This window comes from Filicampus tigris, chromosome 2 (assembly GCF_054856515.1).
Source record: "Filicampus tigris isolate MCC_2025a chromosome 2, RoL_Ftig_1.0, whole genome shotgun sequence".
NCBI classification, from domain to species: domain Eukaryota; kingdom Metazoa; phylum Chordata; class Actinopteri; order Syngnathiformes; family Syngnathidae; genus Filicampus; species Filicampus tigris.
The window spans coordinates 36,650,447-36,673,744 of record NC_141218.1 but is presented as its reverse complement, the minus strand read 5'-3'; the positions used below and the strand labels follow the sequence as shown (position 1 = coordinate 36,673,744).

General features: G+C 40.2%; 1 protein-coding gene across 3 annotated transcripts in view; it reads right to left on the bottom strand.

Annotated features, from left to right (window-relative positions):
* csnk1a1 (casein kinase 1, alpha 1) overlaps window positions 1–23,298 on the bottom strand; it is a 40,853-nt gene that overhangs the window by 9,353 nt on the left and 8,202 nt on the right. For 2 of the 3 annotated variants that reach the window (XM_086023957.1, XM_086023956.1), the window contains exons 3-5: window positions 16,762–16,888; window positions 12,588–12,686; window positions 3,982–4,065 (exon numbers count right to left, since the gene is read on the bottom strand). In XM_086023957.1, the coding sequence (XP_085880083.1) occupies window positions 3,982–4,065; window positions 12,588–12,686; window positions 16,762–16,888 (310 nt within the window). The remainder of the gene's footprint in view (window positions 1–3,981; window positions 4,066–12,587; window positions 12,687–16,761; window positions 16,889–23,298) is intronic. The other variant, XM_086023958.1, reaches the window with a different exon arrangement.

Sequence of the window (23,298 nt, the reverse complement as noted above, 5' to 3'; positions counted from 1 at the left end):
TCTGGATTATTTAGTTGCTTTGTAGCCCATAAAAATAAAGTAAATCAAATAAAATCTTTTTAAATAGGACGTGATCTGGCCCAATTTCCAATCCCGTGATAGTGACATCCCTACTATTTACTCAGCGTAATGAGACTCATACACAAATGGTAACAACATGAAAAATAAGACCAGCAAAATCTAGAAAAGGTCTCATTTGTTCAATTGAAAACAAATTGCACACCATCTCACTCAACGCAAAAAGAGTGATGCGTTCAAGAACTCGGAAACAGGAGCACTGAAAGTAACAACTTGACACGTTTGCCACAAACCCTTCATGCCAACAACTGTGTTCGTTTCAGGTGCATACATTATTTTGAATCTCAATTTAATACCTGTGCTTTAAGTGAGCAGGTTACGAATATACCGGGACTTCACATAAGCCCACAGTACCCTCTCATGCACTTTGTGATACTCACACAACTCCTTCAGTAATTCAGGTAACTGATAGACGATTCAGTGCCTATTCCTACTTTTACTTATCTGACTTCATCATCTTCTAAATCTTGATTCCCGAGATGAGTGAAATATGTTTACATGCATTTCTTTTTGGATTTATTGTTAGTGCAACTACGCATAGTACATTGTTTTTGGTTGGTAATGTTTATAAGGTCACAGTATCACCTTCAATTGAAGTTGCAGCATCATTTAGAAACATGTCAGGAATACGTCCACAAGCTGCAAAGTTTAATCAGAATTCAAGCTGTAAGGTAATTATGGTTATATAACAGGGCTTTAGACAAACCAGTGCACCCAGAAATTGCGCAAGCACTTAAGTTAGGCACACCAAAATTTAACCACACCACATCAACAACTCAGTTTTACAAGTTATCTTATTAAAGAAAAAAAAGGATTTTACACTACACTGACTGGTTAATGATTAACAATCTGGTTAAGAAAGTTCTTTATTTGAAGTACAATTCCACAAGACAGTTAACTTACCGAAAAGTGCTACTGCAATGCATTTAAAGAGACAGTAGGCATTTTATTGTCACAGGTTGGTTTGGGCGATTTGGCTTTAAGTGTTTCACAATCAGGGCTCCAAATAATTTTTTCCCCTTGTGGACCCATTTTGCCAATCAGTGACATCATTTGAGGAGCTACTCTCCACTTTTGTGGAGCGTTTTTTTCCCCAGGGATCTGAAGCAAACAAAACTTATAATATAATCAACAGTTTTTATTTCTTAAATTTACATTGTATATAGAAGCTGTATTTTGTGTATATTCTCTGCAGTTCAGACAATGTTGCATACGCTCCTATTTAAAGCGGTTCCAGACAGACGTCTGTTCAAAGTATACTTGGATCAACCAAGCACTTACAGTAACTGAGGTGTTAAGGCCCTAATAGACCAAACCGACGTCAGAGGTCGTGAAGCGTCGTGTCGTCTGTTTGGTGAAGTGGCCACCGTTGTAGTGTCGTAACCCGTCTGTAAGCATCTTGGGGGCGTTTACGTATGTTGAATTGGCGTCGCCAGTCGTGACATTTGGTCACTCTGATTGGCTGTTAGCGCGCGGAGCACCAACAGGAAGTGACAAATGCGGAAAAACAGAAAACCACTTTAAGCACAGGTATTAAATTGAGTTTCAAAATCAAAATCATGTATGCACCTAAAACGAACATAGTTATTGGCATTAAGGGTTTGTGGCAAACGTGTCAAACAGCACGACTCGTGCTTCACTGTCTTAATCTTCTTACAAGTACAAGAGCGAGGGTTGACAATGAAAGTATTTCACAATACCGTGTCAAGAACGTGATGGTTTACGTGGGAGTTCGTGAGCGAAGAATAGAGCTGAATGCGTTCTGTTTTTATAATCCGCCCCCGGCCAACAGCTTTCCGGTTGGAGTTTTCTAACCATGAGAAATGGTGACTACCGCCGCTGATGATGTGGAAGCGTATTACATCTTATGCATGCGCAGAAGGTACTTTAATGGTCAGTGTGTCTGCCTGTCATTGCAGTGTATTCCTCCAGCGTGACGTGCCGACAGCCGGCTGGACGCCACAGGGGGTAAGCGTCTGTCACCGTTGGCCAGCATTTTTTTTTGTCTATCAGGGCCTTTAAACGCACTAGGCCTGTCAATCTTAGGTTGGCTTAGCATTTAGCATAGCTTGTGGCTTACTCGCTGCCATGAAGGCAATATGAATGCGGTGAATACAGTCAATAGACAATACACTTCCCCACTGCTCATTTGGAAGCTGGCTGTGTTGTGTAGCACTTGGTCCCACAGACTGCTATGATATTGTCCCTCATTGTTGTTATTTCACCTCACTGTGTGTGTCTGTCCACTTGTGCTGCGTGATATAGAGAAGCAACTCCATGTGTTAACCTGCCCAAGTGAGTGTCCATATGTGATGAGTGCTCAATAAAGTTAATAAAATAAAATTTGTGTGTTCGTTGAGTGAGGCTTTCGAGTAGCTGAGAATCCTCTCCCCCAAATCGTCGATCGGCAGCCAGGTTCAATTATTTTCAGTTGCACCAGTGTGAAATTAGGGCTTCTGCACGCCCAAATTGGGTGCACCATAGAGCCCTGTATAAAGGCAGCTGCTTGCTGGTGTGATATACTGCGATTTAAGGATGATCAGATTAGTCGACTAATTGGTTACCATCTGTGACTAGTCGACTAGCAAAATAGATTTTTGCTGCAGCCTACCCCAGAACTTTTTTTTCTTCACAGAAGTCCGGACATAAAATTTTATTTTACGGGTACAAGTTGAAATTTAGAAGCACACTTAAATCACCTTGCAAATTATATATTCACATTTCAGATATATTACTAATAAATACGCTGAAGCGTGGAGCAGAAGTTTGTCTGCAACAAAAAACATTTTTTTAAAAAAAACCTGCAAATTTACTGGTCGCACATGATGAAAAATGTACAGTCAACTTTTAAAGGCAAATGCCATAATTTACAGTAGGGGCTGTCTGGAGCCCAAATTGTACATTCAAGTGGAGTGAGTGGAGTTTGGAACTTTGCAGTTTAATTCACATTGCTTTTTAGTCTTTGCATTCGTACAATAGCCCATCACTGTGATCACAACAACAGTAATAATGAAAAAAAAAAGAAAAAAAGAAGACTGGGGTGGGAGGGGTCTGTCCGTGGGGTGGGGTGGGGTCCATCGGGTGGGGGTTGGTGGGGTAAGCGAGTGTGGCAATGTTTTGGTGGCAGAAGCAGAAGCAGCCACAGACAGCAAAATGTGAGCAAGAACCTCATCCTCTACCAAGCGTACTCTTACTTTGAGAATAGTGTGCGGAACCTATCGAAAGACGTGGCAAATCTGCAATTAATACACATAAGTGTAAAACTAACCATCTTTTGGTCTTCAATTAACCAACAAAGCATGGGTTTCACCTGAGCTCAAGATTAAAATCCTTACGACAATGTTTCCAAAGGATAAATATAGTGGAACTCAAGTACTTGTACAATTGTGAGACGTTCACAGTTACAACCAAGTTATTGCCTATGCGTCAACAACAAATTTGTTCTATCTCCACAAAGACAACATATTACTTAAAACAGTTTCTATTAAGAACTCATAATATGACCAAACTTCAATTTTCTAATTCTTCATTTCAAAGGCCATTACATTATCACACTTTCTTGAAAAACGGTGCTTTTGTTTTACATCACGCTTCCACCATACCAGGCTTGACATTGGTACCATTTATAATATTTGCTTGACTCACGGGCCAAACAAAGAGACAGAAGCTGCCTTAAAATCAGACTTAGTGGCCTCTACCACTGCAGGACTGGGATAAGTCTTTGCCTAGATGGCTATAATGAACCTCCCCTTCCAATGGAATGAAGTGCACGCTGGGTGGTCGGGTGTAATAGGTGCAAGATGAAGACGAATGGTCTACTGTCATTCACTATGCCTGTATAGTTATAATTGCGAAGCGACAACTGCAGTTGTGAGGAAGCTGGTGTTGCGGTAAAGGTCACACCTGGTTTAATCCTGAGAAAGATGGGTCCTGAGAAGAGCTAACCGCCAAGCTTCTTTTCCTCTTCCCCACTGATGAGTCTAAACACTAGGGCAGACAGTAGAGGGGCAGGGGTCAAAAATCACAAAGCCGCGATCCACCTTTAGTCACAGTTAGCAAGAGTACAGCAGGAACTTCTGGGTGTACTCAGTTACTTTGATATCAATTGGTTCTGTACAACAGAGCAAGCACCTCTTGTATAATTAAGGGTGGACCTCCAAATGAAAGGTCCTTTTTGGGGTATATTTGCTGTATGTAAAAGATCAATCTGGTCATCGGTCAAGAAGAATCACAGGTGTGATTTTCTTCTGTCAGGACAACCATGGAAAGATCAATCCAGTACAGGAAAGAGAAATCTCGAAGAAAAAAAAAACTTCAGTATCCTCTTGGACAACTGCGTTTTAAAACAGGCCAGGAAAGAATGGCAACAACATGTCTTTACGCCTGGACTGTAGGCCACAATAATTGCTCATAAAAACAATGTTAATAGGTAGACGGGGAAAAAGAGGCAACCTGTGAAGCTCATATACATTTAGCTTTAGCATTCAGTTTGTGCAAATGCAAAGATCTGTTTGTATATAAACAAAGAGTTTTGGTTGGATTCTTTCCTACATAACACTGCTTGTCAAATTGTATACGGTTGGAAAGCTCATCTAGCTCCCTTTCAAATGACACCCCATTTTTAAGGAACATTCATTTGTGAGATGAGCAGCACAACTGAGTATGTGTCTTACGCCCATATACAATGTAATGAATCTTGATCTGCTGATGCCAAATAGCTCATTTTGCTGTGGCCATTGACGCTTGATTTTGAGCTTTCGATACCGAAAATCAGGTGCTGACAAACAATACAGCAACTGGTTGGAGAGTGCGAGCCCAAGTGTGATGTCAGCCAATCCCAAGCCAAACACTTTCAGCAATCGCAAAGTGTGTAGCCTTCTATAGGTTTGCAGTCAAGAATTGCATAATGCTAATGGATATAAAAAGGTCCCAACACACCCGTCCAAATGCCAGGTTTTACCTGTTCAAATGCCAGGTTTTTGTGATAGAAACAAATGAGACCAAGATAAATATTTCAAAATTGTTTTCAATGTGACCGACATAACCTTTACAACTCAATTGGGCAAAACACCCTGAAATATTTTAGAAAGAGGAAGGAAAGAAAAAGCTGGGACAATGTGAGTGCACTCTTCTAACTGGGGACGTCGCAATATTCAGCATTAACCAATTACATTCAAACTCATTTTAAATACAGTCAAGGGCATATGGGCAACTAGTAACTGATTCATTTAAAGATAAAGTTCAGCTGTTCTAATAGGCTTTTCCTAACATTTTTGTTACATCTTACAACAAAAGCCATGGCTGGCAGAGAATTTCCACAGCAGAGGAATCCCACTATTTAAAGGTATAAGAAGATGGGTACAAAAGAATGTCTAAGGCATTGAATAAACCACGGAACACGGTGAAAACAGTCATAATGAAGTGACATTACAAAGTACTGAAAGTCCAAACAAAACCATGACGACGAGAAGAAAAGTAGAAGAAGCCAGCAGCGTCATTGAATACATACACAGCAGCAATTTCTGGCAAGTATTAGCTGTGACAACAATCGCCCATCCTCGTGTCTGGGCTGTTTGGGTAGGGTGACAAGATGGTTACAAAGAGAGAAAAATTCAAGCCCAGCTACATTTTTCCAAAACACCCTTAAAATATACAAAAAGCTCATTGGGAAAACCAAGGTTCTTCACGCTAATTCCAAAAGGTATGCTAAACTCAAACAGTGCACAAAATCAAAATAACACTTTACCCACAGTGACACATGGAAGTGGAAGCATTATGCTTTGGGGTTGCTTCTCGTAGTCATAGTGGAGGGAATTACTACGAGATTAAATACCAGTCAAACCTACATGCTACTGCTATAAAGCCAAAGATTACCTTCCACTTTCAGCATGACAACGGCCCAAAGTAAACATTAAAATCAACTCAACAATGGCTTCACCACAAGAATATTAAAACCTTAATAGCCCAGCAAGAGTCCAGACCTGAATGTGACCCAACATTTGTGGGTTGATCTGAAGAGGACTGTGCACAGAAGATTCCCTCAAACAAAGAGAAATGGGCAGTTACTGCCACGATAAGATGTGCCTCACTGATAACTTCAACCCAAAAAGACTTGTTGGAATAAAAGAAAAAGGCTGCTGCAACTCACAATTACACAATTGAAGGCGTGCATTTTTAGAACAAGGTTATTTTACGTTTTTGTTTTGTTTTTTTCCTCAAAAGATTTCAGTTTGTTTTTTGATTGAGTTGTACAGGTTAGAGGTCACATTCAGGGCTGAAATTCATCAGAGTAATTTGGGTAGCTCTGTTCAAAAACATGCATGAGGAATTTTTTTTCCTGTCCCAACTACCTGCTTATTTACGCGTACACTGACTAACGCTTACATGCAGTCAATAACCCTTTGAAAACCCAAATATTGGTAGTATTAAGGTTTTCAAAGGCACGCAAAGCCGGAATATGCTCTTATTTGGGTTTTCATTAGCAAGGAATCATCCTCGCCATAGCAAGCCTACCCTAACTTGAATACATTGCGTTTACACATTTTCTGTCTCTATGGCGAAAATGACAATGCATACACAGATATATTAATGTGTAATGTGATTAAGTCCATATATCTGGCGCGTAACTCGCCCAAAATAGACGAGGAGAGGTAAGCAATCATGATGAAGCTCGGAGACGCCGCTCAAAAGCACACGTTTGGAGCAAGAAGGAAACAAGACTACTTTGTTGACAAATCAATATAATGCATTTTATTGATGGTAGAAACTAAGAATGTCTATTTGCGTCATGAAGGCCATGCGTCGCTTTTTTTAAATGGGCCTATTCAAATGCCGGACAAATTATAGGCTCATTCATATAAACGGGTTATTCCGAATTTCAGAAAATCGTAATTTGGACCTTAACCAAAATACTGGCATGTAAACAGTCACTGTCAGGAAGTAGTAGCCAAACTAACCGCAGCAAAAATACTTCATGCTATGCATGACAGTAACATGCCACCACAATAAACAAATGTGAACGACATCCCCTGAACTTAACCCCCTCAGGAAGGCAAAGAAAAACTAAAAAACAAAAACATCTGGGGGAAAATGAACATCCTCAGTGACTATTTGTATTCCCAACTAAGAGCCGAGACCTTGAATTCACGTTAGACGGTACTATGGCGTCTTTATACCTCAGAAGCACTTGACTGTAAACACTCATGTAATATGTAATGAAAGCCCTGATTATAAAATTATCTGCGTTTGGCATCATAACTGCATTTCTGATGTTTCTAACAAACCAATCCGTGTCAAGATCGGGAACGAATTAAACGACAGCTGGGATGGGTTTCAGCACGACCGCGACCCTGGTGAGGATAAGCAGTTTGGAAAATTTATTAGAGCCAGCAATGCAAGGGACTTGTGCGGGTTAAGGACGGTGAGGCTCCCTCTAGTGGTTATTTCCTGGCATCTCTATGGGAGAGACAGTCGAAAACTATGCGTATTGTCAAAACTGCAAACGATCGGCACCAAAATCCATGTCAACATCTATACTTATACCCATATCTGAAATTAATCATATTTTGAATTTTATAACCATTTAACTCATTAAAGGTACTGAATGAATTAATGTCCAGAAGATGCTAAATACTTGGGGTGGGGGGATCATTTTAATATTTGCAGCAGTTGAAATGGTCCAAAGTTGAGAACTCCACATACATGTTGGTGAAAATTGAGAATTGATGAGTTTTCTGTCATCAAGTGACATTAACGATCTATCTGGAAACCGTTTTTCAACTTACTGAATTTGTTGTCACTACAAAAATATATGCAATACCAACAAGAAGATCTCTCTCTCTTAAAGTCTATGTTAAGGAACGTCCACAAATTACATACCTGTGTTCCAGGATGACGCATGTGGCACCAATCATCATACATCAAATTTAAGGCTCGCCTTAATCATTCTGACTGTTGTAGTAAACACCTTTTTTTCATTCTGATTGCTGTAGTAGTTGGCAGTGGCAGACCAGTACTTAGTGAAGCTCAAAATGTGACGATATGTCACTATGAAATAATCACAAACAAACGTAAACATCATGTATAGTCCGTGAAACCAATTGGAAGTTCTTCATTGTTAAATCAGTGTTTCCCACACCATGTTAATACTTGGGCGGGTCACCCAAGTAAACTGACGGCCACCCAAGTTTTCAAGGGAATTTAATAAAAAATGTAAAAGAAACACTCCCCCCCCCCAAAAAAAAATCCCAAAACAAAAACAAAACGGGTTGCGACCGTGGATACCGCATGTAACTTAAACATTGTGGTAACAATTTTTACTCTGAAAATTCACTAGAATGCACGATATGAAGAGTAAAATAACCCCCCAAAAAACCCTGCCGGCATCCACCCACCCAAGTAGATTTCAAATCTGTGGTTAAAACTGTAAATATTGCTGTAAAATAGTTGTACAATGTTTTGCAGAAGTATGCAGCAATTTAAAACAGAAATAAGAGCTGTTGTTTACAAACGCTATCCATAATTGTTCTGTGAAAAAGTGAAGGTTTACAGTATTTCTTTTGGTAGAATATTGTCAAATTATCGCAGCTTATTAAATCAAAACAATTTACACTTTTATAAAAATACATTAAATTTATATTTAACAATTGAGTTGCATGGCCTGTTCAAAAAATTAGCCACCTCTGACATGATGAGCTTGTCTAGCACACTTCTCTAGGGCACAGCGACACGGAAATAATCATTTCGCCGGGGGCTCTCCAACGAGCCGTTTAGCTACCGTCTAACGGCGAATGTAGTTGTTAGCATTGGAGCTAGCCTAGTCAACTCAGCCACACAATGGTTGTTCATACGCTACGCAACTCACTGAGAGGGTCAGCTTCAAAATAAATTCACAACAAGTAGGACTGTACATAGATATCAATGTCTCACTTAGCTTTTATTTTGAAGTTAGCCCTCAGATGCAATCGTTGTGGTGGCTGACTTGACTTTGAATTGAGACTGCATAGCCTGACTGCAGTCAGGCTGACTGAGCTCCATTATTCTAGCGCGCAAAAGTGCAGTGACAGACTTGAACTGGCGCATTAGTCAATTTTAGGGATGCTCCGATCGATCGGGCACCGATCATGATCGGCCGATTTTCGGAATATTCGATCAAAGCCTTTTATTGCCGATCAAAGCATCTGATCACCCGCAGCGCATGGTTGGCTGCCATGAGACGAAATAGCAAAAAAGTTCATTTGTTTAATAAGCGACGTCCCCCCGACCACGGCAGTTGGTGTGAACATAGCATTGTCTGCTGTGTGCGTGGAGTTTGCGTCTTGTAATACAGTCCTGTATATGCCATGAAAAAGTACCTCGCGCGGGAGCATGGCCAAAAGTTTCAACACAACCAACTTAAGCCGACATTTGAAGGACAAGCAATTGGGAGACTATGGTGAGTTTGAGGCTCACTGCATTGAATAAAAGTCAAGGCGGACACAGCGCAGTATAAGTGACATTATTGCCACAAGGAGATTAAAAGATTAACAGTGACTTTTTTCTCGTTGACAAATGCACCAGATTGTTCGTCTATGCACAAGACAATAAAGTTCTTGAGTAGTTTCAATTTAGAAACTCATTGAACAGTTTATTCAAGTGAAGAATGCATGTGACTAGTTTTTCTACTTTGATTATATTCTGAATCATGCAATGTTTAGGTGGCATGTTATTTATTTGACTTTTTGCATAATTAAGTTTTTTGAGACTGCTGATTATTTTGATCTGTTAAAAACTGTTACTAAAAGCTGGTAAATGTAAGTTTTTCAGTTATCTTTGTGACTGAGTAATTGTTGTATTGTGCCAGCAACGGTTTTGTATTTCTTCTTGCTTTTGAAAATATATATAGATTTGACAAAATTATGGCAATATGGCTGGGTTTTTTTTCAGATAATGTTGCACAAAAGCAGTCACCATAAATGGAAAAATATTCAGATATTACATGTGATCGGAATCTGTATCGACCGATCTCACTCATGCATTGGTATCAGTGTCATAAAACCTGATTGGAACATCCCTAGTCAATTTGCAGTGCTCATGCCCACAGTTTATGTGCATCTCCGGTTAAGGTACAGATTTAGGTGTAATAAATGAGACAAAGTGTTACTTGAGTACAATTGCTGTAAATGGTTAGAGTGCATAAAGGTAAGAACAATCTGCAAATGTCGGCCATGTGGCCAATTACTTTTGCTAATATTTGAAGGGCCATGACTGGTCAAATTAATCTGGCGGCCGATTAATCAGTCGGGCATTAATTGAAATAAATGGAAATAGAGTTATGCAGTTTCACAAATTATCAATCTTTCACCTTCCAATCACTGTATAGCTCAGAATACAGTAAAAATAGGGGAAAATACTTATGAAGAAATAATACCGTGTTCGCAGGCTGGTCTTGCATACAGTACAATATGCTTTAGGAACCGCATCACATTGTTGAATGTGGTGTATATTTTGGTCTTGTGGTATTATCCATGGTAAATGTAAAAGTGAAATATGTTAAAATGCAAGAAAGCTTTAGAGGAAACGTTAAGACCACAAAGCCAAGATAATACAAGCAAAAGCAAGCTCTAGTACCATTGCAGGACATTCAACCTAGTGAGACGTTCACCTACGATGTGGTTACCACTGACTAGCTAGGACTCGTTCCTCCTTAAGCAGTCATTAGCTAACAGCTCATCCTATTCCTTATGTATGCACCGCATCGTACGTGAAGTATGGCATACATCAAATTGGCAAGCAAGCATTGCGAAGTGACAGTGACAGTAAAATCAGGAGCACTATCAAAGTATTGTGTGGCTACCATTGCAATTGTAAATGGGCTTCCCACTTGTGTAGTCCTTTTCTACATTTGCGATACTGAAAGTGCTCTGACCCTGTTACCTCAATCACCTACTGATGAAGCAGCATCAGGAGGTACACAATACCCTCATGCCAATATCACTGACAGACTTGGTATGACCAGTCAACTTGAATCCGTTGCTTACAAAAAGGAGCACTCAAACAGGGGGATTGTTAGATTAGACCTCTCTGACACATATAATTAGATGTGTGACTTGAACTAGGCCGTTGTGTGGCTGTGACCTTTCTTCCTGACTTAGCATCTTCCTAGCCATCTGCTCTCTGACACACATTTTTCTACTTGGAACCAGTGAAGACCATGGAGTCATATATGGGCTAGGTAGTCCTCCCCCTTGCCGCTGGGTGGTCAAGGGAATATAAAGAATAGGAACCATTTTGGGCAGGTTAGACCTGCAATTCTAGCCGAAACCGGCTTCATGGCCGTGTCGGGGTTTTTCTGGCATTTGAATACAGGAAGTCCTCGAGTTACGACGTACTTGACCTATGACGTTTCGACTTTACGACGCCTGTGCCTCTTGCCTCATTTTGTTAGTGTAGTAGTAGCTAGTCCATAGTGCTTGTCTGTACGCCGGGAGTATCTCTGCCTTTTTCACCCTCCCTACTTCTTCTTCTTCCATGTCTCAGCAGTATTGGTAAGTACATCATCTTATAATGTATTAACATCTTCCAAAGACACAATGTCAGACATTAGTTTAGTTATCGCCTTTTTATTACTTCAACACTGCTACTGTGGGGCGTAGCCGACGACAACTAGAGAGCAACAAGCGCTCAGTCATGAGCACACACGAATGTCCCCTCTTCCTCCCTTCCGCTCTTCTCCTCTCACTCGCACACCCCTCCCATTCAGTGAGTCGCGTGATGCATCCGATGCATCCAGAAAACTCGGAAACAAGACAACTCAGCAAAACATAAAATGTCACTACAACAACATATACAAGCCAATTTGGAACACGATTTTAGTTTTTTATACAAAGTATTTTGACATAAATTTCAACTTTAAGGGTGAAATCCGACTTACACCAAAATTTGTGTTTCGTCGCCAGCGTAGGAACAGAACTTGTTCAGAAATCGACTACTTCCTGTAGTTCAAATGAGAATATGCAGACGTCTGGTATTTACTATTAGCATAGTGAGTATTAAAGATAAAAGAACCGGGAAAAGGTTCTCTCAGAACCTTTCAATCCTTTTTGTCTCTTACTTGTGAATGTAAAGGACCAAATTATTTCTGACTAAAGAAAAAGGACCAAGCATATCACTTATGCAACCTCAGAAAAAATGTGGCCTTTTGCACAACAGAATGTAAATTTATGTTTCTGTAAATAATTAAAATACAAAAGTTTGGAAAAAAAAAAGTCTTCTGTTTCATGTGGGTTTTTTTTTTGTTTTGTTTTTTTTTCCCTTCAGAGATTAAAATTAGTAAATGGTTGCTATGGTCATGGTGGTGGTGTACGCAAACATTACTTTCTTTTTGACAAAATGCATCTTGGGACCACTGTTAAGCCAATTAATGTATTTCCACCAGGGCATTTGAGTCAAGACACGTTAACATAAGCTGCAAAGTTGACATGCCATCTACAAAGTGGATCTCTACACTGAAATGAACTTGCATGTCTTACCTTGTTACAATGCCGGCCGATGCCCATGAGAAAGTTGTCTGGTTTGATATCTCTGTGAATGAAGTTCTTTGTGTGTACATATTCAATTCTGCTGATCATCTAAAACAAAAAGAAGGACACCAAGTCAGTACACGTTCCTCCACGCACCTCCTCAATAAGAGCCGATTTAGGCTATTTATGGTTACCAAAGTTTATTTATTCACACACTTTGACTCACGAGTACAGCTGGGAAAACAAACATACACTCAACAAAGGCAAAGTAAAGAAGCCTACACACACACACACACACACACACACACACACACACACACACACACACACACACACACACACACCACCTACGCCAATGCCTTCTTAATTGATTTTGCAATACAATAAGTGCATCAACTATTCATCTTGACCACTTTGTTGTAGCAGGCACAATCTCCTATTTGTCGCTGTCGCTTCGTTTGTCATTCGGTAAAGTAAAAACGGTGACTGGAATTTGCCATAAAATGCAGAGGAAAATGCATCCTGTGGTGTCCTAGCCAATACTAGCTATGTAACTGCGAGCTGCAGTGACGTCCGCGTGGTCACTGCCCACACGGGTAAAAAGAAGCCTTTAGGTGTATTCATCAGGCGCAATATCAATGAACGGGTCTGTTTAAAAATATAAAATAAATCATACATAAAACGCACCAGGTTATAACAAAATGCTTTGCAAAAATAATGTATGTTAAATAGTTTATTCTAACTGAACCGTATATTTATTTGATAGACTTATCACTATTATGCTAGGTTCAGACCGCATCTGTTTGCGACGCATGCCTCGCTTGGTTTTTGTTCACTGTGAAACTACACTTTTTTTTTTTCTTCATTCCGACTGAAGATCTCTGGTCACTTGTTTGAATGCTTCCACTACGTTCATCAGAAGAGGCGTTTGAATGCTTCCACTACGTTCATCAGAAGAGGCGTTTGAATGCTTCCACTACGTTCATCAGAAGAGGCGTTTTACAGCGGTGTGATGGCTCATCTTCAGAAAACAGGTGATCACCTTCACTGCTTATGGACATCTGACTTCCTCACACATGCAGGAGGCGCGCCACTTAAGGCGTTAATCACATGCCGGTAGACAAACGGCTTTTTGTTTGTATACTTGCCTTTAAGACAGTTGATGAGCTGTGCAGTGTTGTTTTAGTCAACGATGACGATATTTCATTAACACCCCTTTTTTTCATGACAATAACGAGACGATGACGAGCTAAATGTGGCTTTTTGACGACGAAAACGTGACGGGACGCACATGAATTTTTGGTGACGAGACGGGACAGGACGGAATTGTTGGCGTGTGGTCCGTCAGACGTTCAAAATTTATGACATCCCTTCCGATTGTACACGTAATCGGTCTTCCAAAACGTTGCAATGCTGGTGCAACCTATCCTTGTTTGGATCCACCGCTGGGATAGCACGCGCCAGGGCGCACGCGTCGCACACACCGACAACAAAACACGAACAGGTCTGCGGTCATTCGTCTCGGCGCACACAGACTGACACGCTTTCCTTTGATGGACTATGGCAACAGTGACAGCAAATGGGCTTGGTGGTCGGAAACGAAGGAAAGATATGGACATACTTTCTGTACAACCCAGCAGAAAGAACAACACGATGCATTTTAGACAGCGGTAACGGTGAATGTGGCCACAAACTAGGTGGAAAGAACGACAAATCTCAAGCAACATCTGAGGGCTCACCAGACTGATATTTTGTTCCAACTGGTCCTGTTAACATATATTGTATACATCTACTTGCACTCTGTTATTCAACAATTGGCTTGTGATCAATTTCATTGTGCTTAAAGTTTTCCACGCAACTCGTGGCGCAAATGGGCGGAATTAAGGCATAAGTTATTTTGGTTGAGCTAACGTCAAGGCTAATGTAAATTCATTCACTTGTTGTGTGTAAAGTCAAATATTAAAAGTAGATTGAATAGAATATCATTTTGCTACTTTTAAATTATGCATACTAGTGAAGAAAAACAAAAGGATAAAGATTAAAATAAGACAAAATTAAAAACCAATACAAGTGTTTTAGTTTTCAGTGCATTTTCTCAATTTAGCCCTCTGATTTCACTACCTTTCTATGTTTAAAAAAAAGTCTTGGTGCCGAAGAAGAGTGAAATATGTATACAAGTATTTATTTTTGTATTTATAGATCATTTCACTGCATTAGTGCAACTCTGCATAATGTATAGTTTTAGTTCCATTTTAAAATGCACTAAAGAATTACAGCTAAAAAATTTACGGTGAGAGCATCGCCATCAATTTAAGCTGCTCCCTCATTTATAAACATTAGGGATGGGACGAGACAAAAATTCCACGAGACGAGATGTCTCACGAGACTGAGTCCGCGAGAACGAGACGAGACTTTTGCTAAATTTCGAATATAAAAAAAATACCAAATCAGTTTTCAAAATGTTTTTTTTATCGAACAGACTGCAAGAAAATTAATCATCTAGCTCTAAAGTGCAAATGCAAACAGGAGTCACTTTCGTTACATGCTCTCAAATATTGCTGCAATAACAGCTAAAGCTGAGATCTTTCCTCTTACTGAATACTTTGACAAAATTCAACTGTGCTCGTGGGGCAGTAACTCAATTGTATATAGTGTTTTATGTTAATTTATTGGCTTTATTTATTTACATTTTATATATTAGTTAATATTTATTGATATATTTATAATAAATGCATCACTGCCTCTTATTGTTTTTAAAGTGCTTTGTTACAGCTCTAGCTGTTATGAAATGCGCTATATAAATAAAATAGTATTGTATTGTAGAGTTCAACTTGTTTCTCAGTCGATCTTCAACAAGAAGAATGTCACTGCGTCTGTGTCATGATTTCTGCAACTCGTCGTAGTTCTGGGCTCCTCAGAGCTACAGATACGGCACCCCGCTGCCCTAGATCGCGAGCCATCATGTCCAAGAGTTGTTCTAGCGCGTGATTATGTCCATAATTAGTTTGTGCGCGGGCAGCTCGAGCTGTCTTTATTTAGACGTCAAAAGTGCTGCTGTTGTTGAGGATCGGTGAAAAAAAGAAACTATACGCTTGACACGTCCAAACAAACATGATACGCGGCCAACTTTGGACCAGCTGCACTAGCGTTGCATTCATTTCCTGCACGATAAGCACTTATTGTGTGGCTCAAAGCTAGCCTCACGTATCGCCACATCCATGTTGCGAGCGTTGTCGGTCACAACAGCGACTCCGTGATTTGGCCTCGGAAGTTCCCATTCGGTGACAGCTCCTTTTAGGACATCTGCTATATTGACCCGTACTCCAAAACACCGTCAAAAGAAAATAGATTCCGTGCTGTGCATGGACAAGAAATCTCGTGGCGTTCTAATCCCGCGAGATCACGAGATCTCGTCCCATCTCTAATAAACATGTCAGGAATGATGGCTTAAGTTGCAAAGTTTAATATAAGTTGAATGTACTATCATCTTAATTGTCTTTACGATTAGCTTATACATAAAGAAGCTGTAAGCGACTGATGGTTATTATGAGAGCAGCAGCTTGCTGCGATTTATATATTATCCGATTAGTCGACTAATCGCGACTACTGTTAGTGATTTGTCGACTAGCAAAATAATCGTTTGTGGCAGCACTAATGAGAACACAAACATGAATGTGAAAGTAAAGAGGAGGGAATTTAACTTTAGGTTTACCTCTCTGTCCCATAGACCACAATGATATTGTTCCACATTGTAACATTGGAAATGTGCAGGCAGAAATGCTCAGTCAACCGCAGCATTGGCTAGTAGACCTACATTTCCCCATGATTAAGTCTTAGACACAGTAGCAGAAAGTAGTCCTAGTTCCGGTACATATACAGATACCTAGCAATACGATGCGGATGACGTGAACGTAAGCTGTAGAATTTGAATTAAAGACCAACTAAAAAGCTGACATTCATCCATACGTAGGGTGCACTGCATTTTAAAGTTGCACTTTTGAGATGTGAGAAAATTAAGGGATTTTAAGTGTGCCTTATGGTCCAAAAATACGGTACTCAAAATTTTAGAGGTCAAATGATAAATTCACCAACAGTGCATTCTAGGATCATCCTGATATTTCACTCGAAAAGATGATCCCCAACCTTTTGTGAGTAGTGAATGTATTTTGTGAGCATTGGCTACCTGGTCTGCAAGCATAAGGACCGTCTTCATGGTGAAGCGTCGAGAGCAGAAGTTGAACAAGTCCTCGAGGCTGGGCCCAAGCAGGTCCATGACTAGGACATTGTAGTCCTTCTCTTGGCCATACCACCTAAATGAGATCAAATTCATCAGGGTAAGTTTTTGTTCATGACTCAAACTTTGCCTATTGACAATTTGTATTTTAACACAAAGCTGCTCATCTGACAAATACGAATACCGTTCAGGGTGTTCTCTATATACTGGAAAATAATTCCAACTTACTTTAGTTACACAAGTACTTTCCCATTTTTAGTCCACCAAAATAGTCATTGTTATACAATACAATTTTATTTATATAGCGCATTTCATAACAGCTAGAGCTGTAACAAAACACTTTACAAAACAATAAAAAAGCCATAATACACAAGTGTTAATCAATAAATTAACAAAACACTATATACAATTGACACCGGAAAAGAGCCGAAAGTTTCAGGTCTGGTCAAAAGCCAGAGAATAGAAATGTGTCTTCAACCAGGTTCTAAAAGTGGACAGAGAGGGGGTTTGCCTGACATCCAATGGGAGGTCATTCCAAAGGGGAGGACCAGCGGTCGAAAAGGCTCGATTCCCTCTGAGGCTCCGCTTCGTCCTCGCACCTCGAGCAGCGCCTGGTCCGCAGACCTGAGGCTGCGGGAAGGTGCGTAGGAGTGGAGGAGCTCCGAGAGGTACGCCGGGGCGAGGCCATTTAATGATTTATAGACAAATAGGAGAACCATAAATCGAACACTGAAATGCACTGGGAGCCAGTAAAGGGAGGCCAGAGTTGGTGTGATGTGCTCCATCTACCGAGCTCCAGTTAGTAGGCGGGCAGCAGCATTTTGGACCAACTGGAGACGTTTGAGGGAGAACTGGCTGACTCCAAAATAAAGTGCATTACAGTAATCTAGCCGAGATGTAACAAAGGCATGGATGACTGTTTTTAGGTGCTGATGGGAAAGGAGGGGCTATACCATAGCCAGCTGTCTAAGGTGAAAGAAGCTCAACTTTACAACAGCGCTGATTTGCTGGTCCAATTTAAGATCACTGTCCATTTTAAAACCCAAGTTTAAGGCTGTTGGCTTTAGATATGAAGCCAGGTGGCCCAGGTCAAGGTGGGATGTAGACAAGCCACTGGTACCAAACACCATGACATCCAGTTTTTGATGTCCTCTAGGCAGGAAAAAAGAGGTCTTATGGAGAATGCGTCTTTTTTGCTCAGCTGGATATGGATTTGGCAGTTGTCCGCATAGCAGTGGAAGGAAATAACGTGTTTTCTAAAGATGGAACACAGGGGCAGCAAATACAATGAGAACAGCAATGGCCCCAAAATAGAACCCTGTGGAACACCATACGATAGAGGGGCAGAGCGGGACTCAGAGGAACCTGGGCTAACATGTGCTATGCATCTTCTTAAAGCGTGACTGGAACCATAACATTATGCTCATCCAAGAAAGATCTTAACTGTGAGTGCACCACTTTTTCCAGAATTTTAGACATAAAAAGGCAACTTGGAAATGGGTCTCAAATTGGATAGCACAGCTAGATCAAGGCCAGTTTTTTTCAGCAGGGGTTTGCATTATAGCATGCTTAAAATGTTGGGGGACCGCACCAGAAGACAGGGTGCTGTTGATAATGGCTAGAACCAATTTTCCAATTGTCGCAACAATCTCCTTAAAGGAATGTGGAGAAACTGAGTCATAAGGGGAGTCCGATGGCTTAATATGGCTAACCACATCCTCCAAAAATTTCAAAGAAACTGGCTCAAAGGAATAGAATACTGCTGAACAAGGACCTTGGACAGAGGGGTCAAATGTAGCGTTCAAAACAAGAGCCCTAGCTGAAGCAACTTCGTCAACGAAAAACTGCAAAGATCTATCAGATAGAGTCTGTTAACTGTTGCTTGTTAACTGTTGCTTGTAATCTTCTAAACTGTCAAGAAACACAAGCAATTATTTCTGAGGTACTTGGGATGACTTTGTCATACTGTACGTTTGGACAAGATTTAATAATGCGACTCTTTTGATTAACTTGCACAGGCAGTCTACTCATTAAGCACATTACTGTTAAAACAAACCAATAGCGTTTCGCACAACAAAGTCTGTTTTCTTTTGCTCATTTTGAACTGAAGAGGAAGCCAACATTGCTTGGTTCCTCATCATACAGCATATATTCCGTCTGCTTTAAAAACTTCCTTATGAGACCACGCACTCTTGTCAGTCACTTGTCAGATTTTTCCAAAATGTGTCAAGCAAGTGAAACAAAGCCAAACTACCTATAGTGCGTGTTGGCCATTTTCGCACCATTAACTCCCACGTTTGGCCTCACGCATGAGCAGATGTTATTGGCCGCCACAGTATGTGAAGAAAATTACGTCAAGGGGTTAGATTTGTAGTTAAAATTTTCAAACGCTTTAAATAATTAAAATGAATCTCCAAAGTGAATGCTATAACTTTGACAGGCCCAAATTTAGTAAAACATTCCAAATGTTCAACAATTCAACATCAATAACTTAACAAAAATATTCCCTTTGGGATAAATACTAGGGTTTGACATTAATGGTGGCCCAATGGCCCGCGGCCACAATGTGACTGTGTTGGGCCACTCGAATTTCACTAATAAATAATAAATGTGATGAAATCACCACGTTCTTGTTTTAATATTTAAAATTGAATCTTATCCATTTAAATTGATCATCACTTCTACAGCATGGTGCACATTTTTTTTGGCATGCCATGTTAAATAAATATATAAGTATACTTCCATAAGTAATGGCTTCATTGAGATTGAAAGCCCAGAAAAAATAACTAGTACTATTTGCTTTTCATAGAATGTGTATATATTTTTAGTAGCTACCTCAATTGCCTCTATTCACTGATGCGCTGGGCGCTCGGTACATCCATTGGATGCATTTTTTGCCACAGACTACACGCTTCACTATTTCATCCACAGGTTGGCCTCATGAAATTTTAAATATTAAGTATTGTTTTGAATCACACTTTCTACTAGAGCTGGGCGATATGACGATATGTATCACGAAGACGATGGATGACTTTTTATTGTGTAACACTTTCTACTATTGTGTTATCATCATTTTTCATCTGCAGCAAACTGCATGTAATTAATACATCAAATACAGGTTTGGTTTGCAAAAAGCTTTCACTTATCAAACTTATGCTGAACCGCTGCCAACAGGTGGCAGAATAGACATCAACATAGGGAAGTCCTATACAATACAGTCACCGTACATAACTGTATTTCTAAACCACTTTAAGACAACCACCGCTGTATACAAAGTGCTGTACATGGACCAAAAGTAAGTCATACAACAATAAACAATAAAATTAAGAATAAATAAAGTAAAAAGCACAAAAACTGGGCTGGCTACTACTGCTTACTAATCACATAGCTGCTTTGCTCCGAACTCAGCAGTCACAGCCACAATCATCTCGACTCAATGGCGCCGAATAAGCTACACTTCCAACAAGTATCGTTCTCACAAAGGGATGAGGAGTAATTGAGAGAAACTTGGAGAAGCCATGCTAACTGCTAAACTAACGTACCGTTATCGTGAAAGACTGAAAAATGCTTGGGTGGCCGAGTATACTTCACAGAGGTCTCGCTTGAACCGCGTTGTAATTGCAGAGCGTATCCAACTTTGATCAGCAAAATAGCAGGCTATGTAATAAGTGTCTGGAGAGAAAATTAAGACAAAACAATGCTACACATACAGCTAAACAGGAAATGTCACTGCGTCCCGTAGGTCAGTTGGGAGGAGTCTCCAAGAAGAATGAACGTATACAGTGTTTCCCACAGGTTTGAAATCTACTTGGGTGGGTGAGCGCCGGCGAGGGTGGGGCAAATGTATTTATTTTTTTGTTTTTGCTTCATATGGTGCATTCTAGTGAGTTTTCAGAGTAACAATTGTTACCACATTACTCAGTGACACCACATTTTTTGCACTTATTATGTATTAAAAAAAAAAAAAAAAAATAAAACAAGGCTGTCATTGGATCGTAAGAGAAAAAACTGGATGGGGACAGCGAAAACAAACATACTGGGCCATAAAACATATAACACCATGTTGTTTGAGATGTTAATCCACAATCCCAAAGCACAGAGTGCTTTGCAAGCATGACGTACACAGAGTCTGGGGACAGAATTTGAATGACCATGTATCCGAACGGCTACCACAACCTCTTCATCGAAGGTGACAAAAATAATCTTGAAAAGTATGGTGTGATCGACTTATCCTAAGTATGATTTAAGTTGGCCTATTGAGACCATTCAAACATGGTATATAGTTGAGATTTTGCACTTTTGACTAGGGATGTTCCGATCGGGGTTTTATGACACCGATACCCATCATCCATGAGTGAGATCGGCCAATACCCATTCCATTTATTTATGGTGACTGCTATTATGCAATATTGTCTGAAAAAAAAACTGCCATATTATTGCCATAATTTTGACAAAAATCTCTATATATTTTCAAAATCATGAAAAAAAATACAAAACCGTTGCTGGCTCAATACAACAATTAGTCACAAAGATAACTGAAAAACTTAAATACACCAGCTTTTAGTAACACAATTTTTAACATTTCTTTAGCGGCTGATTAAATGCTAGGCGCTAACCTAGCTTTCGCTGCAGCAGTACGGACTTTATTTGTACCATATAAGTCCGTGCACAGCAGCAGCAGCAGCAACGAGCTGCGTGATGCAGATCCTCTCCTCCGTGGTGACAAATAAACTACTTCACTAATAAGTAGCATTTTCACCGAGGAGGCGAATCAGGAGTGGCTAAGCATGCTAATTGCTTAAGTGAAAAGCAGAGTTGGGAAGACCCAAAATAAGTGCTTAGGCACAGTCGATCCAATGTAAGTGAACGAATACTCTCTTGCACTGCATACATTAACATTGACCAACAGTCTTAGGACTTGTTGGACGCGAGCATAGCGCACGGCCGCCGCGCCCGCGAGCATGCTCCGTTGAGTTAACAGCTTCTTCTTCATGTTTGGAGGCGGAAGCGCGCTGCCTACATCACGCACCATGCTGCGATCGGGGTTATTGTCTCTTTTTTTTCTCTATCGAACGTTTTAACGAAGGCATTTTCTATTGATATCGATCACGTGTCAATCGCGATACATATTGATATCAAATTATCCGCCCAGCCTTAGTGGTACCTCTACTTACGAAATTAATTGGTTCTGGAAGAAATTTCTTCAGAAAATTTTGTAAGTAGAGACGCGTTTTCCATGTAAATGCCCTAATGATTAGGGCCTAATCCGTTCCAAACCCCCCAATATTCAGACATAAATGTTTTATAAAGCATAAAAATGCATCAAAACATGTAACAAATACACGTTACAATTAGATTATTGCACAATAAATGAGAGTTGTGCATAGGGCTGGGCCGATAATTCAACATTTATATGTATCGCGATTGACACGTGATCGATACCAATAGAAAATGCCTTCGATAAAAGAAAAAAAAAAGAAAGAAAAACAAACCCGATCGCAGCATGGTGCGTGATGTAGGCAGCGCGCTTCCGCCTCCAAACATGAATCAGCGTTTAAACCAAAGAAGAAGAAGCTGTTAACTCAACGGAGCATGCTCCGTGTGTGTTGCGTTGCGTTCAGGAAACTCTGGAGCTGCAAATTTCTTTCGTAACAAGAGGCAATATTTTCCTGTTGAGGCGTTTCACAACTTTCGTATGAAGAGACGTTCGTAAGTACAGGTACCACTGTACAGAGTTTTGAGATCTACACAATAACAGGTCTTAAAATCTTAATTTTGAATAAATTCAGCTTTGCTAAGGGGCAAAGTCTTTTGTTAAATAGATTTCATTAACATTTAAGAAAAAGCAGACAAGTTTAATTGAAAATGGAAAGTTTGAACGAAAAGAAACAGAGAGAAGAATGAACTGTCTGACCCATTTTAACAGGAAATATTTACATTATCACATTTAAATAACCCAAATACAAATACCCCCATTATGATTGTTGCCACCTGCTGCAATATGTTTGATATTTTTTCTGCCTTTGGCAACGTGTCTGCTCATGTGACGCCCGCGTGTGATGTAAAAATTACGTTCTCGGCACAGATTGGCTGTCGCCGACGAGGGCCAGGCTGGGACCACGTGGGTCGATTAAATATGCAAGACGGGAACTCGGGGACGGAGCGACGATGCCCAGCTCTACTGGTTTGTTAAAAAAATGATCAAAAGGAATGGCAACTGTGTCACGCTGTCAGCATCAAAATGTGCAGATTCAGGTCTATTCAACTGCCTTTGAAAAGTAATCCGACGGCTCTAGCCAGCCTAGCCACCTTACACTCCTACGCCCCATGAGCCTTTGCATGAAATAGGTGCGTGACTTCCGGTATTGCGAAACCGGCATTTTGTTTACATGGAAACTGTTGGTGCGAGTCTACTTTCGATGACAGTTACAAACTAACAATGTGTGAATGCCAATTATTGCATCTTACAGGAGAAAACATTTGTAT